Source organism: Podarcis liolepis, assembly GCF_965112155.1.
Source record: "Podarcis liolepis genome assembly, chromosome: 7".
Taxonomy (NCBI): domain Eukaryota; kingdom Metazoa; phylum Chordata; class Lepidosauria; order Squamata; family Lacertidae; genus Podarcis; species Podarcis liolepis.
This window is the reverse complement of record NC_139561.1, coordinates 91,223,712-91,239,176: the sequence shown is the minus strand read 5'-3', so window position 1 is coordinate 91,239,176 and position 15,465 is coordinate 91,223,712. Positions and strand designations below refer to the sequence as shown.

The 15,465-nt window shown below is 49.5% G+C and overlaps 2 protein-coding genes and 1 long non-coding RNA gene across 8 annotated transcripts in view; all 3 read right to left on the bottom strand.

The window, feature by feature from the left end:
• Positions 1–15,465, bottom strand: part of LOC310712949 — a 2,318,697-nt gene that overhangs the window by 2,209,870 nt on the left and 93,362 nt on the right. The window lies entirely within an intron of this gene.
• The window catches only part of LOC310712937 (amino acid transporter heavy chain SLC3A2-like), a 128,534-nt gene that overhangs the window by 62,525 nt on the left and 50,544 nt on the right, over positions 1–15,465 (bottom strand). The window lies entirely within an intron of this gene.
• Positions 1–15,465, bottom strand: part of VASP (vasodilator stimulated phosphoprotein) — a 47,304-nt gene that overhangs the window by 19,483 nt on the left and 12,356 nt on the right. For 4 of the 6 annotated variants that reach the window (XM_083516268.1, XM_083516270.1, XM_083516269.1 and 1 more), the window contains exons 3-4: positions 14,440–14,493; positions 14,039–14,113 (exon numbers count right to left, since the gene is read on the bottom strand). The exons of 1 other annotated variant lie outside the window; for it this stretch is intronic. In XM_083516268.1, the coding sequence (XP_083372394.1) occupies positions 14,039–14,113; positions 14,440–14,493 (129 nt within the window). The remainder of the gene's footprint in view (positions 1–14,038; positions 14,114–14,439; positions 14,494–15,465) is intronic. One more of the 6 variants, XM_083516271.1, reaches the window with a different exon arrangement.

The following is a 15,465-nucleotide window of genomic DNA, read 5'->3' as shown; positions in this document are numbered from 1 at the left end:
GGAACCAGGCAGAGGGCCTTCTCGGTGGTGGCACCAGCCCTGTGGAATGCCCTCCCACCAGATGTCAAAGAGAAAAACAACTACCAGACTTTTAGAAGACATCTGAAGGCAGCCCTGTTTAGGGAAGCTTTTAATGTTTGATGCTTTACTGTATTTTAATATTTGGTTGGAAGCTGCCCAGAGTGGCTGGGGAAGCCCAGCCAGATGGGCGGGGTATAAATAAATAAATAAATAAATAAATAAATAAATAATTATCATCATCATCATCCCTAGTAGCATGGAATTTGCCTTTTTTTTACAGCTCACACATACTTGACATCTTTGTCTACTTACGACCCCAAGGTCTCATTCTTGGTCAGCCCCTGCCAGTTCAGACCCTGTGAGCGTAGGTGTGAAATTTACAGAGTTTTTTTGGCCTGACATGCCTCATTTTACACTGGTTTGCAACGAATTGCAATTGCCGCCTTACCACCCATTCACTTAGTTTGGAGAGGTCCTTTCGGAACTCATAACAATCTCTTTTTGTTCTAACGACCCCGAACCATTTTAGTATAATCAGCAAACTTGGCTTGCTCACTCCTAACTCTAGATGGTTTATGAACGGGTTAAAAAGAACAGGACCCAATTCTGACCTTGGGGGGGGGTTGCGGAGAGAAAAGGTTTCCCCTTTCTACTTCTCCCCCATCGGAGAAGTGTCCGTTTATCGCTTCCTGCTACTTAACCGGTTCCTGATGCACAACAGAACTCAGGAATCGTCGGCGAGGCATTTTGTCAGGAACCTATTTGAGAGTTCAAGGACCCTAAAGTCACTTCTGCCTACATGCTTGTGTTTTTAAAATAAATAAATACATTATTACGGTCAGAGACCAGCTTATAAAACACACTTGGGGGTACAATCCCAGAAGGATAACAAACAAGATGATGGATTTTTCGGAGCTAGCTGACCTGACTGGAAGCCTGTGACCAGAAGGAGGAGGAGTACCAGGAAGAATGGTCGAAATTTAAAGACTATTTAGTTAAATATGTCAAGTTTAATTAAATGGAAAAGCTTGCAAATACCAGATAGGCTTAGGATTGAAATATGTAATGTGATGAATTACAGTGGTGCCTCGCAAGACGAAAAGAATCCGTTCTGTGATTCTCTTCGTCTAGCGGTTTTTTTGTCTTGCGAAGCAAGCCCATTGAAGGATAAGCGGATTAGCGCTATTAGCGGCTTTTAGCGGCTTATCTGCTGATCGAATCAGCTGATAAGCGGCTTAGCGGCTTAGAAAAAGGGGTGGAGGAAAAAAAACCAGCAGGAACTCGCAAGACATTGTCGTCTTGCGAAGCAAGCCCATAGGGAATTTGTTTTGCGAAGCACCTCCAAAACGGAAAACTCTTTCATCTAGCGAGTTTTCCGTCTTGCGAGGCATTCGTCTTGCGGGGCACCACTGTAATGTTTAATGATAAATTGGAAAGAAAGAAAGATGTTACATGTTTAAGTTAATTTTATAAGAATACTGGTTTTGGAAAACCGTTAAAATGATACACACTGAAATTCAACCAGGGGGATATGAGGAAGTCACTTGACAATGTTAAAAAGTTTAGTCTTAATAAGGTTAGGATTTATGTTTGTTTGTTTATGTGTTTAAAAAATTTGTGGAAAATCAATAAAAAAATTGGGAAAAAAACAGAAGGAAAACAAACATTTAAAACAATGTACAATAATAAATTTAAAATTTATAAATGCGATAAGCGTATAGACGCTTAAAACTTTAAGATAAGCTACTGCAGACAGATGATCCAGGGTCTCCCATGGAACAGAGTTTGGGGATTTTTTAAACGAAATAGTTTGAGTCGAGGGATGGTGTGCGCCTACAGATCTGTACACAGAATCTGGCGACCGTCCGGGTTGTCTTATGATCTTTGCCTAACAGGAAAAGGTCTAATTTTTGGCTTTTCCGGGAGGTCAGCGAGCCTCACCAGCAGGGGATCAATGGTCTCACTCCGTGCCTCTTCATAAAAGGGACATCTACGGAACAAGCGCTCTGGGCTTCCTATCTCCCCCAATGAGCATATGGGAGTCTCTGAGCACATGGGACTTTTTTTAAAGGCTTCTTCCAGAATATGCTCATTTAAACTCAAAGAACTCTGACAGCTTCGGGAGACAGGACTTGTCCTTGCAGAAGCCATGCTGCCTCTGCTTCAAGCAAGGCTTGTTCTTCTATAGCCTTGATTTTGTTGTTGTTGTTTAGTCGTGTCCGACTCTTTGTGACCCCCTGGACCAGAGCACGCCAGGCCCTCCTGTCTTCCACTGCCTCCTGCAGTTTGGTCAAACTCATGCTGGTAGCTTCGAGAACACTGTCCCACCATCTCGTCCTCTGTCGTCCCCTTCTCCTTGCGCCCTCCATCTTTCCCAACATCAGGGTCTTTTCCAGGGAGTCTTCTCTTCTCAGGAGGTGGCCAAAGTCTTGGAGCCTCAGCTTCAGGATCTGTCCTTCCAGTGAGCACTCAGGGCTGATTTCCTTCAGAATGGAGAGGTTGGGTCTTCTTGCTGTCCATGGGGCTCTCCAGAGTCTCCTCCAGCACCAGAATTCAAAAGCATCCATTCTTCGGCGATCAGCCTTCTTTGTGGTCCAGCTCTCACTTCCAAACATCACTACTGGGAAAGCCATAGCTTTAACTATACGGACCTTTGTTGGCAAGGTGATGTCTCTGCTTTTTAAGATGCTGTCTAGGTTTGTCATTGCTTTTCTCCCAAGAAGCAGGCGTCTTTCAATTTCGTGACTGCTGTCCCCATTGCAGTGATCATGGAGCCCAAGAAAGTAAAATCTCTCACTGCCTCCATAGACTTGATTGCTTTATCCTTAACGACACTCCCCACCAGTTGAACTTCGCGCAGCGGAATGGGTGCAGAAATATATTCTGGGGAAAACCCACATGCGGCTCAGGGCAATGGAGTCACCCTGCCCCCCCCCACCTCCTGTCGCAAGCCTCAACAGCTCCTGACCTCTGTGTGGCAACCGCACAGCTATCGCTTAACCCGGGGGTTTCTGCAAGAGGAAGCTGAGAAAAGGCTTGTCGAAACCACCATGCGCAGAAATTCTGGCCAAGCAGACGCTCCAAACTGGGCTGTTGAACTCTTCTGATCTTGCAGAGACTCCGGGGGCCGGGGGGGGGAGGGGAATAGCGTGTGCAGACATGAAGCCTCAATGGATAGAGAACTGGATCCGTATGACCTGAAACATTCCCATGTGCACACACACTCCATCTCTGCACAGGTTACGACGCCAGGCTATGGAGAAGTCTCTCTCTCTCTCTCTCTCTCTGCCTCAGTTCCCCACTCTGTAAAATGGCCACTGCTCAGAGGAAATGCAGCGGCTCACAAAATATACTTTGCAGAGTTAAAGTGTTGCAGAAAGGGTTAGGTGTCCTAAGGCACTGCTAAATCAACATTAAAAGATTTATCAGCTCCATCTGGTACGCAGGTTGAGACCCTCTCTGCCAGCGGACTGTCTCGCCAGAGTGGTGCATGCTCTGGTTATCTCCCGCTCGGACTACTGCAATGCGCTCTACGTGGGGCTACCTTTGAAGGTGACTTGGAAACTACAACTAATTCAGAATGCGGCAGCTAGACTGGGGACTGGGAGCGGCTGCCGAGACCACGTAACACCGGTCCTGAAAGACCTACATTGGCTCCCAGTACATTTCCAAGCACAATTCAAAGTGTTGGTGCTGACCTTTAAAGCCCTAAACGGCCTCGGCCCGGGATACCTGAAGGAGCGTCTCCACCCCCATCATTCTGCCCGGACACTGAGATCCAGCGCCGAGGGCCTTCTGGCGGTTCCCTCCCTGCGAGAAGCAAAGTTACAGGGAAGCAGGCAGAGGGCCTTCTCAGTGGTGATGCCCGCCCTGTGGAACACCCTCCCACCAGATGTCAAAGAGAACAACAACTACCAAACTTTTAGAAGACATGTGAAGGCAGCCCTGTTTAGGGAATCTTTGAATGTTTAATAGGTCATTGTATTTTAGTGTTTTGTAGGAAGCCACCCAGAGTGGCTGGGGAAACCCAGCCAGATGGGAGGGGAAAATTAATAAATCATTATTATTATTAAATGTATGAGGGCAAGCGGGAGGGCAGGCCACATGGGGACGTGTTTAACATACAACTGCAGGGTTCTGCACCACAGATGCAAAATATGAGCTTATCTGCAACCAGGAAGCCCAAATTCCAAGGCTGGGCTGAATTATGCAAATCAAAAAAGAAGAAAGGTGTTTGCAATTTAATCCGCTTAAGTAGTACAGGGCTGCCAGTCCACCATGGGGTGGGGGAGGAGGGGGAGGAAAGAAAGGGGTTGTGCTTGGAAAATGGAGGGGCATCTTTGTGGAATGTTTCCATGCAGAAAGCTGAGGACTAGAAACTTGGGCAGGCAGGCGGGAAAGAGAAGTAACTCTATAGGAAGCCGGTGGCAAGGTCCGCACGGGACTCGAGCCGCCTGGGCAAGCAGACCACCATGCGCCCCAGCCGATTTCCACGGCCATCTCTTCTCCGCACCCAATCATACCCCCCCCCCATGCACACAAAGCTGTCAGGTGAGTTCTCCTCCTCCACCTTCCTCTCTCAGCACAAGGGTGCTCAGAGAATTGTGGCAACTGGCAGAACAGGAAAAGCAGCCAGGCTGGCAAGGACTCTGTGTGTGTGTGTGTGTGTGTGCGCGCGCGCACACACACACATGTGTGTCTTTTACTGTCTGGGGTCTTCATGCGCAAGGAGGGGGGTATAGAAGGAGCTGGTAGAATGCAATGGGGGGGAGGAGAGGTTGGCAAAGGTCTGGGACATAGAAACAGCCTCAAAACCACACCAGTTGTGTGTGTGCGCGCACACACATGCACGTGCCAAAAAGAGCCTGAGAAGAGCCCGAGTGCCGGATCCGGCCAATAATGGCCCAGCTCCTCTTCTCACAACCAAGTAGATGTACACGGAAATCCACAAACAGGATCTGAGCGCAAGAGCAACTCGGCCTCTCCTGCCAAGCCTTGCTGCCACAGAGTGCGCATAGCCAGTGTCCATCAATAGCCCTCTCATCTAGCAAAAGAGGAGAGATTTTTGCCCGTTAGGTCTGGGCACTCCCAAGCAGCCTGGTCGAGCCCCGCTCTTACCTACTCAGATTTAAGGTGCTGGTTTTGACCTTTAAAGCCCTTCACAGCCCAGGACCCTCATACATACGGGACCGCCTCTCCCGGTATGCCCCACAAGAGGACCTTAAGGTCCATAAATAGCAACACCCTAGAGGTCCCGGGCCCTAAGGAAGTCAGGTTAGCCTCAACCAGAGCCAGGGTCTTCTCAGTGATGGCTCCAGCCTGGTGGAACGCTCTGTCTCATGAGACCAGGGCTCTGCGGGATCCGATTTCTTTCCGCAGGGCCTGTAAGACAGAGTTGTTCCGCCTGGCCTTCGGCTTGGAATCAACTTGATCCCCTCCCCCCTCTTTCTTTTTTCCTTTCTCCTCCTGTGAAGAGGCTGCATTTTAATGTTTTAATGTTGTATTTTAATCTTGTTTTTTAAGTTGTATTTCAATCAATTTGTTTTTATTATTGGTTGTTAGCTGCCCTGAGCCCGGTCTTGGCTGGGGAGGGCGGGGTATAAATAAAATTTATTATTATTATTGTATGGTTTTCCCAGTAGTGATGTATGGAAGTGAGAGCTGGACCATAAAGAAGGCTGATGGCCGAAGAATGGATGCTTTTGAATTCTGGTGCTGGAGAAGACTCTTGAGAGTCCCATGGACTGCAAGAAGATAAAACCTCTCCATCCTTAAGGAAATCAGCCCTGAGTGCTCACTGGAAGGACAGATCCTGAAGCTGAGGCTCCAAGACTTTGGCCACCTCATGAGAAGACTCCCTGGAAAAGACCCTGATGTTGGGAAAGATGGAGGGCACAAGGAGAAGGGGCCGACAGAGGACGAGATGGTGGGACAGTGTTCTCGAAGCTACGAACATGAGTTTGACCAAACTGCGGGAGGCAGTGGAAGACAGGAGTGCCTGGCATGCTCTGGTCCAGGGGGTCACGAAGAGGCGGACACCACTAAACAACATCAAAAACCACACACACACACAAGAGGAAACCTCTATCCCAAGGTTGATATGCACATCAATCTCTGATTTTTGTCTTCTGGGTTTCTGGGGGGTTTTCCTGTTGTTATTCTGTCTCTCACAGCTACAATAAACCTACCATTAAAATTAATGGACTGGTCATTTCTTCGTCAGATGGCAAACGGACAAACTTAGCAGGAGATCAAATACGTTTTCCCCCTCACTGTACCATCCCCATCATCCCTGACCACTGGTCCTGCTAGCTAGGGGTGATGGGAATTGTAGTCCAAAAGGAGCTGAAGACCCAAGTTTGGGAAGCCCTGGATCCTGGGATCCTTCCTTTGGAACGCAGCAACAATTTATTATTATTATTATTATTATTATTATTATTATTATTATTATTATTACTATGGCCTTTCAGGTTCCTGCCCTCTGCGCTGCCAAACACAGAAGGCCTTGGACACACAAACACCGGGTTCCCCCGCAGCTCAGCCTCCCTCCGGGCACCAAAGGGTGAAGCGGAAACGGCAGCCGCTCCCTTAATCCAAACAGGCAGCGCCAGGCCTGGCCACGATTCCTGCCTCTGGGCTGCAGGCGAGTTGTGGCACAGCCCCGACTCTGCGGGAGCAGGAATGGGGAGCGGGCGAGAGGCAGGGAGAAAACAGGCAGCCTGCAACTGGAGAAGACCAGAACAAATCGGCTCAAGGAAACTGAAGGAGGTCCTTTCTTGGAAGGCAAACTCAGAGGAGACTTTGCAACAAGTACTTTAGACCTAAGCAGGGCTGGGGAGGTGGCGCTGCAATGCCAACATGGCAAGGGAGGCAGGCAGGAGTGCAGCTTAGGAAACAGAGTGTGTGCATAAAATAATAATAATAATAATAATAATATATTTTATTTATACCCCGCCCTCCCCAGCCAAGACTGGGCTCAGGGCGGCTAACGCCAGGTATAAAAACAATTGATTAAAATACAACTTAAAAACAAGATTAAAATGCAGCCTCATTTCAGCAGAAACTCAAATCAAAATCTTTTTCGGGGGATGAAAACATCAAGTTTTCACCAAGGCCAACTATCCAGACTGGTCCTAGGTGGGCCAGAAAAAGCCAGGGAAGTCCCCAAACGGGAGTTCCATCACAGAAGGAAAAAGGAAAGAGGGGTAGGGGATCAAGTTGATTCCAAGCCAAAGGCCAGGCGGAACAACTCTGTCTTGCAGGCCCTGTGGAAAGAAATCAGATCCCGCAGGGCCCTGGTCTCATGAGACAGAGCGTTCCACCAGGCTGGAGCCATCACTGAGAAGGCCCTGGCTCTGGTTGAGGCTAATCTGACTTCCTTAGGGCCCGGGACCTCTAGGGTGTTGCTATTTATGGACCTTAAGGTCTTCTGTGGGGCTTACCAGGAGAGGCGGTCCCGTAGGTGCAAGGGTCTTAGGCAGGTTTCTTTTAATCTTTGCAGATAAAGGATGCACTCAGCTGGGCGGAGTGAGGGCAACACCTGCCTACACCAAGAGGCAGTGTGGTGCAATGGTTAGAGTGTTAGGCTAGGACCTTGGAGCCCAGGGTTCGAATCCTCCACTTGGCCATGAAGCTCACCGGCTGATGTTGAGGGGCAGCTACTGCCTCTCAGCCTAACCTACCTCTCAGGGCTGTTGTGGGGATTAAATGAGGACTAGGAGTTTGATGCAGGTGGCGCTGTGGGTTAAACCACAGAGCCTAGGACTTGCTGATCAGAAGGTCGGCGGTTCGAATCCCCGCAACAGGGTGAGCTCACGTTGCTTGGTCCCTGCTCCTGCCAACCTAGCAGTTCGAAAGCACGTCAAAGTGCAAGTAGATAAATAGGTACTGCTCCGGAGGGAAGGTAAACGGCATTTCCGTGCACTGCTCTGGTTTGCCAGAAGCAGCTTAATCCTGCTGGCCACATGACCCGGAAAAACTGTCTGTAGACAAACACCGGCTCTCTCGGCCAATAAAGCGAGATGAGCACCACAACCCCAGAGTCGTTCGCGACTTAACAATCAGGGGTACCTTTACCTTTTTAAGGAGATTTTTTAGGGCCTTCTCGGCAGTGGCACCCGCCCTGTGGAACGCCCTCCCACCAGATGTCAAAGAGATAAACAACTACCAGACTTTTAGAAGACATCTGAAGGCAGCCCTGCTGAGGGAAGCTTTGAATGTTTAAGAGGTTATTGTATTTTAGTGTTCTGTTGGAAGCCGCCCAGAGTGGCTGGGGAAACCCAGCCAGATGGGAGGGGTATAAATAATAAATTATTATTACTATTATTATTATTATTATTGTTATTATTATTATTATTAGCACAGATTCACAGAGTTGGAAGGGAAAATGACTCTCTGCAAAGGAGGACACATGCGGCCGTCCTATACGGGGATCGAACCTGCAACCTTGTTGGGAGACACCCGAGTTCAAATCCTCCCCTGGGTGACCTTGGGGCCATCCACTGCCTCTCAGCCTAAGCCCTACCTCACTGGGTTGTTGTGAAGATGAAACAGGGAGTAGGGGAGCGCTTTGCACCCCCTGGAGCTCCTGGGAGAAAAAGGGGGGATAAATCAGCAATAAATGAGGAACAGCCAGGCAACATCCTTCTGGTTTCAAGCCGAGAGTGACAGGGGGTGGAGAGGGGCTCGATCCACCTCATCCTCCCCCCTCCCAGGTTGTGTTGAGCAACAACTTCAGCCCATCATGCGCCTCCACCTCACGTCCGGCTCTCGCAAGCCACAGGTCCCTTCACAATCTCGCCACGGCCGCAGTGACGCAAGGTACACTTCCGAGACTACCTCGCTTTTAAGAGAGAAGGCAAAGACCCAAACCGCCCGGAGGAGGGTTGCGCAAGGCCGGAGAAGCCCCGAGGTGTGGCTCTGTAACTGCTGCCAGCCAGAGCCGGCATCTGCAAGGGAGAAACTGGGTCCCTGCAATGCCACCCACGGGCGCCGGGGAGCAGGTGGATGGGTGCGTCGTTCGAGATGGGCATATATCTTGAGAGGAAGCTGGAGGAGACTTGGTCAGCCTAGGTCAGTGCTGCATGCACTGGCCGGCAGGGGCTTCCCAAGGTTCAGACAGCGGGCATTACCAGGGGATGCCAGGGGTTTCCTGCCTGCCAGTGCTCAACCTCCGTCTAAGTAAGGTGCCAGTCCTCATGGAGTTTAGCACAGGGCTGTTTTAAACAGGAAGCTACCGACTCAGACCTAGCTCAGGACTGCCTACACTGGCTGGCAGCTCCAGGAGGCGCATTCAGGGATTGAACCCGGGACCTTCTGCACGCCAAGCAAGGGCTCTGCCAGCCCTTGGAAGGTGGCGATGCACCGCCAAAAATTCCAGGCGGGTCTGAAGATGAGGCAGTGCGGTGTAGTGGTTAGAATGCGTCAGACTAGGACCTCGGAGAGACCGGGGTCCGAATCCTCAATCAGGCATGCTGCTTGCGGGTTCAGTCACTGCCTCCCTCAGCCTAACCTAACCTCACAGGGTTGGTGCAGGGATTAAATGAGGAGGGGGAGAAGAATCCTAGAGTTGGAAGAGACCACAAGGGCCATCGAGTCCAACCCCCTGCCAAGCAGGAAACACCATCAGAGCACTCCTGACATATGGTTGTCAAGCCTCTGCTTAAAGACCTCCAAAGGAGGAGACTCCACCACACTCCTTGGCAGCAAATTCCACTGTCAAACAGCTCTTACTGTCAGGAAGTTCTTCCTAAGGTTGAGGTGGAATCTTCTTTCTTGTAGTTTGGATCCATTGCTCCGTGTCCGCTTCTCTGGAGCAGCAGAAAACAACCTTTCTCCCTCCTCTATGTGACATCCTTTTCTATATTTGAACATGACTATCATATCACCCCTTAACCTCCTCTTCTCCAGGCTAAACATGCCCAGCTCCCTTAGCCGTTCCTCATAAGGCATCGTTTCCAGGCCTTGGACCATTTTGGTTGCCCTCCTCTGGACACGTTCCAGTTTGTCAGTGTCCTTCTTGAACTGTGGTGCCCAGAACTGGACACAGTACTCCAGGTGAGGTCTGACCAGAGCAGAATACAGTGGCACTATTACTTCCCTTGATCTAGATGCTATACTCCTATTGATGCAGCCCAGAATTGCATTGGCTTTTTTAGCTGCCGCGTCACACTGTTGGCTCATATCAAGTTTGTGGTCAACCAAGACTCCTAGATCCTTTTCACATGTACTGCTCTCAAGCCAGGTACTCCACCCTGAATCAAGTACTCCACCCTGAGCTCCTTGCAGAAAAGGGTGCAATATAAATGCGAAAAATATAAATAAAATCCAATTCACAAACACACACGCATACATTTTTGCAACGGCAAATGTTTCTCGGAAACGGCTTGGGGAACCTTGGCTCAGCAATACCCAGAATATTTTGAGACGCATCTAATTGGATGTTGCTTTGAAACCGCTGCGACATTTTCTCTCTATCCCGTCCTCTCTCCCCCCAGCCGTCGCATTTTTTCCTTTTCAAAACGTTTTGTTTGCATTCTGGGGTCAGGCTGCCGGCCCCAGAGCAAAGGTCTCTCTCTTTCTCTCTCTCTCTCCAGCTCACAAATGGAGGAACATTTGCTGCGAGAGGAAGGTTTTGTGAAATGTGGAACTTGCCAAGTATCCCAAGACACAAAAATTACAGCATAAATAAACCACCTTCTCTTTCATAACCTCGTGGGGGGGGGGAGCGAGAGAAAGAGGAAGACCTGCAAACATGACTCCAGAGTCTTGCTACTTGCAAGCCACCTCAAGTAGTTCCCTCGCTTCCTTCTGCCTCAGTTTCCCCTCTACGTAAAGAGACACCTTAAGCTTCTTCTTACAGACCCCTCCAGGGCAAACAGGGGTGGGTGCAGGGTCTTATCAAGATAAGCCCAGCACTTCAAAAGGTAAGTGTGATGCCTAGTGTGAGGGGAGGCTGCAACCAGGCCTTCTGCACTCCAATACAGTGGTGCCTCGCAAGACGAAATTAATTTGTTCCGCAAGTTTTTTCTTCTTGCGAGTTTTTCGTCTTGCGAAGCACGGTTTCCCATAGGAATGCAATGAAAATCAATCAATGCGTTCCTATGGAGACCGTCCGGGGACAGAGGGGAAGCGCCGCACGCCTTCTCCTCTGAACCCTCTTTTGAAGCAAGGGGCGGAGGGGAGAAGATCGCTTCTCCCCCTTGCCGCCCCTTGGTTCAAAAGGGGTCCGGGGAGAGAGGGGAAGGCGCTGCGCCTTCCCCTCTGTCCCCGGAGCTTGCGGGGCTGGCAACGGGGAGAAGCGATCTTCTCCCCGCCGCCCCTTGCTTCAAAAGAGGTCCGGGGACAGCGGGGAAGACGCACTGCGCTTCCCCGCTATCCCCGGAGCTTGCGGGGCAAGCTTCGTTTTGCGAAGCAAGCCCATAGGGAAATTCGTCTTGCGAAGCAACTCGAAAACGAAAAAACCTTTCGTTTTGCGAGTTTTTCGTCTTGCGAGGCGTTCGTCTTGCGGGGCACCACTGTACAGCTGCCCAGCAGGGTCTGGGCGTAAAGGACGCTGCCTGACACCAAGTTCAGTTCAGTGTTGTCTACTCTGACCAACAGCTCTCCAGGGTTGCAGGTGAAGGACACTCCCAACCCTGTATCTTGGAGATCCTGCCAGCAGGGAAGGAACCTGGAGCCTTCCGCATGCCAAGCAAGTGTCCTACCCTGAGATATGGCCCAGGAACTGCAAATGCCAGGCCGGCGGGGGCCAAGTAAGAGCGCTGCAACCTGGGCACAAACCCCCATGCCAAGGCCGCCTCCCCAAGCAGCTATAACCTCTGGTGGCTCCTGTCCCAGGGTGAAAGGCTTCTGGGAAAAGATTTATAATGAATTGAAAAAAATGTTGAAATATGCATTTATAAAGAAACCAGAGGCCTTTCTTCCTGGAATAACAGGTTTGGAATTGCCCAAGAAAGATGTTAAATTATTTTTGTATGCCACAACTGCTGCTCGTATTTTGTTAGCTAAAAAGTGGAAAACCCAAGAATTACCAACAATAGAAGAATGGCAGATGAAGATGATGGATTTTTCGGAGCTAGCCAACGTGACCAGAAGAGTCCGCGACCAGAAGGAGGAGGAGTATCAGGCAGAGTGGAAGAAATTTAATGATTATTTAGTTAAATTTGTTAAGTTAAATTAACTGGAGATAGCTTGCAGATACTTAATGGGCTTAGGATTTTATTTATGTTAAGTGATGAAGTAATAATGTTTAATTCTATAAGGTGAAGATTTAAGGATGTTAATGTTTAAGTTAAATTTCATAAAAATTGGGATTTGGAAAACCGTTTAATGGACATGCAATGAAACTGAACCAAGGGGAAGCGGGGAAGTCACTTAACAAAGTTAATAACTGTAATTTTCAATAAGGCTATGATCTCTGTTGGTTTTGTGTGTTTGTTTGTTTTTTATAATATTGTGAAAATCAATAAAAAAAAATTGGGGGGGGAAATATACGGTAACCTCGGGGGGCTCAACTCAAACCCGGCTGTCCGAACCAAAACATGCCAGAGGTAGAGGCAGCGAGGCTTTTGAATCCCAGTTCCTGGAAACCTCAAGGGCTGCTTGCGGGTTTTCCCTGGCCCCTACGAGAATAGGATGTTGACCCTCGTCCTGATCCAGCAGCCCAGCTCTTCTAATGGAGCCTCCAGCTCCAGGGGCAGTCTATCTGCGTTCCTAGGTTCGACGGGGTATTTGGCCTCTGCAAGAAAAGGAGGCTGGATTAGACTGCTCCTTTTAGGTTCAGAGGGCAAACAGGACACCCGGTTTTCCTATTTTGGGAAAACAGAGCGAGGTAAGTGGGGGGGGGGGCGGCAGTGCGGGAAACAGGCTGCCTCCCCCCCTCCCTTTACTCTGGCAGAGACTGAAAGAATAAGAATTGGCACCTGGAACGGCCAACCGGAAAAGAGGCGGAAGGAGGGAGGGCGGGAGAGCAAAAAGCAGCCTTTGCCCATATAAGGTAGACTTGAAGGACAGGCCGGATAATGTGGGAATGCAAGGCGGTTGGAGGCGGGGAGGGGCACAGAGACATCCTGCGCCTCCCCCCCCCATCAGCAACCCTGCCTAAGCTAGGACAAGCACCCCCAGCCCAGCTCAAAACATCCTGACATCATCCATCGCCTCCATTCTCTCCCCAAAGCAACCAACTTCCCCATAGGTATTCACAAAGGAGGGGTTTTTTTTGGTAGAGAGGGACTTTTCCTTGCCTCCCCCCATCCCAACACAGACACCCCCCCCAAATTCCAGACTTATGAGCTGGAAGCATTGCAAACTGATGGGGTGGGTGGGTGGCTGACTTAAATTTGGCAGGGGGGGTCCACATCAGAGCAACAGACAAGCAGGTACGGTTCGACTCAGGATTGCTTTCCATGTTACTTTCTCCAACTTGGTTAAAAAAAAGAAAAAGTGGTGGGGTTTTTTTGGGAGGGGGGTGGGAATTGGCAGAGCTGCACAGCCTTTGTTTTCTGCAGAGGGACAAGAGCGGCTCGGGGTTTGGGGGGGGCTGGAAAAAGACATTTATAATGGGCGTGTGTGTGCATTTTGGACGGCGTTCAAAGTCGTTTGGAATTAGCCGTGTAAACATCCCCCCCCCTCCCCGAACGCTGATCATGCACAAGAAATGCACAGTTGGAGAGGGCGGCCCAAGATGGGGGAAGAAGTGACCCCCCCTAAAAAAAACACACAATGATATTCCCTCCATCGGTGCACTCCTGTCATTGATATATATGGGATTTTCCCCTTTCAGAAATCTTAATGTGTTGCACACAAGACTTCGCCCCTTGTGTGCCACCCCAGGAATTTTTTTTCCTGCTGCCCCCCCCCAAAAAAAATTAGCAGAGGGTGGCAAAGGGGAGCAGGGAGCTCTCAACCCTTCCAATGGGGGGAGGGAGAGTCCCTTATCCTGAAATGCAAAGCCCTTTCCTACAGCTCAGAAGAGCATCTGTAGCGTCGCACCCCCCCAAAAAAAATTCAGTCGCACCTTGGTTTATCTGCCTGTTTCACTTCGACTTTCTTAGCGGGTTCCGGGGCGGGAGATTTCTTCCCCAGCGTAATCCTGCCAAAGGGAAGCACATTCCTGGTCTCTGGGGGGGGGGGGCTAGAAGCCTAGGGAGACCCCCCAGGAGAGGGGGGGTTTGAGGGTGGTCCTCATCCCCCTCCCACCCAGGCCTTTTGGGACGGTGCGTAAGGCGGCCGCAGAAGGACGTTGTTTCCAGGCCCGCAAGTGCAGGGCCAGGAGAAAAATTAAATAGCTTTGCCCCCCACCCCACCCCCAAAAATGCATCTTGCAAAGGGCAGAAGTGGGGGGCAAACCAGCCCCACTCTGCGCCCTGCCATTGCTAACTCCCTGCCCCCCACCCTGACCCAAATACTCATCCACACTTGAGTTGAGTCGAATGGTGTTGGTCTTTGGCCTTGGGGGGGTCGGGAGCCTTGCTGGAAACGGAGAAAGTCAAAGGTCACAGAATCGTGGGGTGGGGAGGGAACCCCAGGGGTCATCCATCCCAACCCCTGGTGGAAAACCGCCATTGGTGGGGAAATCGCCACCATCCGAAGCCAAGGTCTCCCAACGGAAGCCAGAAAGTACCCCAAACTCCAGGGATCAGTCTGGAGAGGAGTGGGGGTGTGTGTTTAAAAACCATTCCTAAATGTCAGAAACCAGAGGCCTTTCTACTTGGAATAATAGGAATGGAATTGCCCCCAAAAAGACTATTTTGTATGCCGCCACAACGGCCAGACTGCTGTTCGCTAAAAAGTGGAAATCCCAAGAAATTCCAGTGGTGGAAGAATAGCAGGTGAAGATGTTGGACTTTTTGGAGCTAGCCGACCTGACTGGAAGAATCCGTGACCAGAAAGAAGACGGGAAGCAATTTAAGGACTATTTAGCTAAATATTGCAATATAAATAATTAGAAGTCACTTGAAAAGGACCAAACAGGCCGAGGATTAAAATAAGATCCAATTATAAGGATTTAGAATATTAAGGAAAGAGAAGAAGATAGTTAATTGTTGGAAATAATTTTAGCTGAAGAATGATATTGGAGAGCTGTTATATGGAGATACAATGAAATTCAGAAGGGAAGGATTCGAGGAAGTCAGTTAACAATGTAAGATAACTTGGGTTTTTCAAGTGATAGGTGTTTAAATTTTTCTTGCTTTTCTTTTTTTTAGTATTGTAATGTGTTTTCTCTTGTGCGTTTTCTTTTTTTCTATGTTATATTTATTATAATTGTGAAAAACTTAATAAAAAAATTTGGGGGGAAAATAAAACTATTCCTAAGAGTCAAATTGGGGGGGGGGCAATTTTCAGGTTCCAGCCAGGGGCAGGTCCAAAACTTCCAAGATTTTTTTTTTTGGGGGGGGGGGGAGATTGCTTCCATCCCTAGGAAACACAAGGTTCTTGGGTACC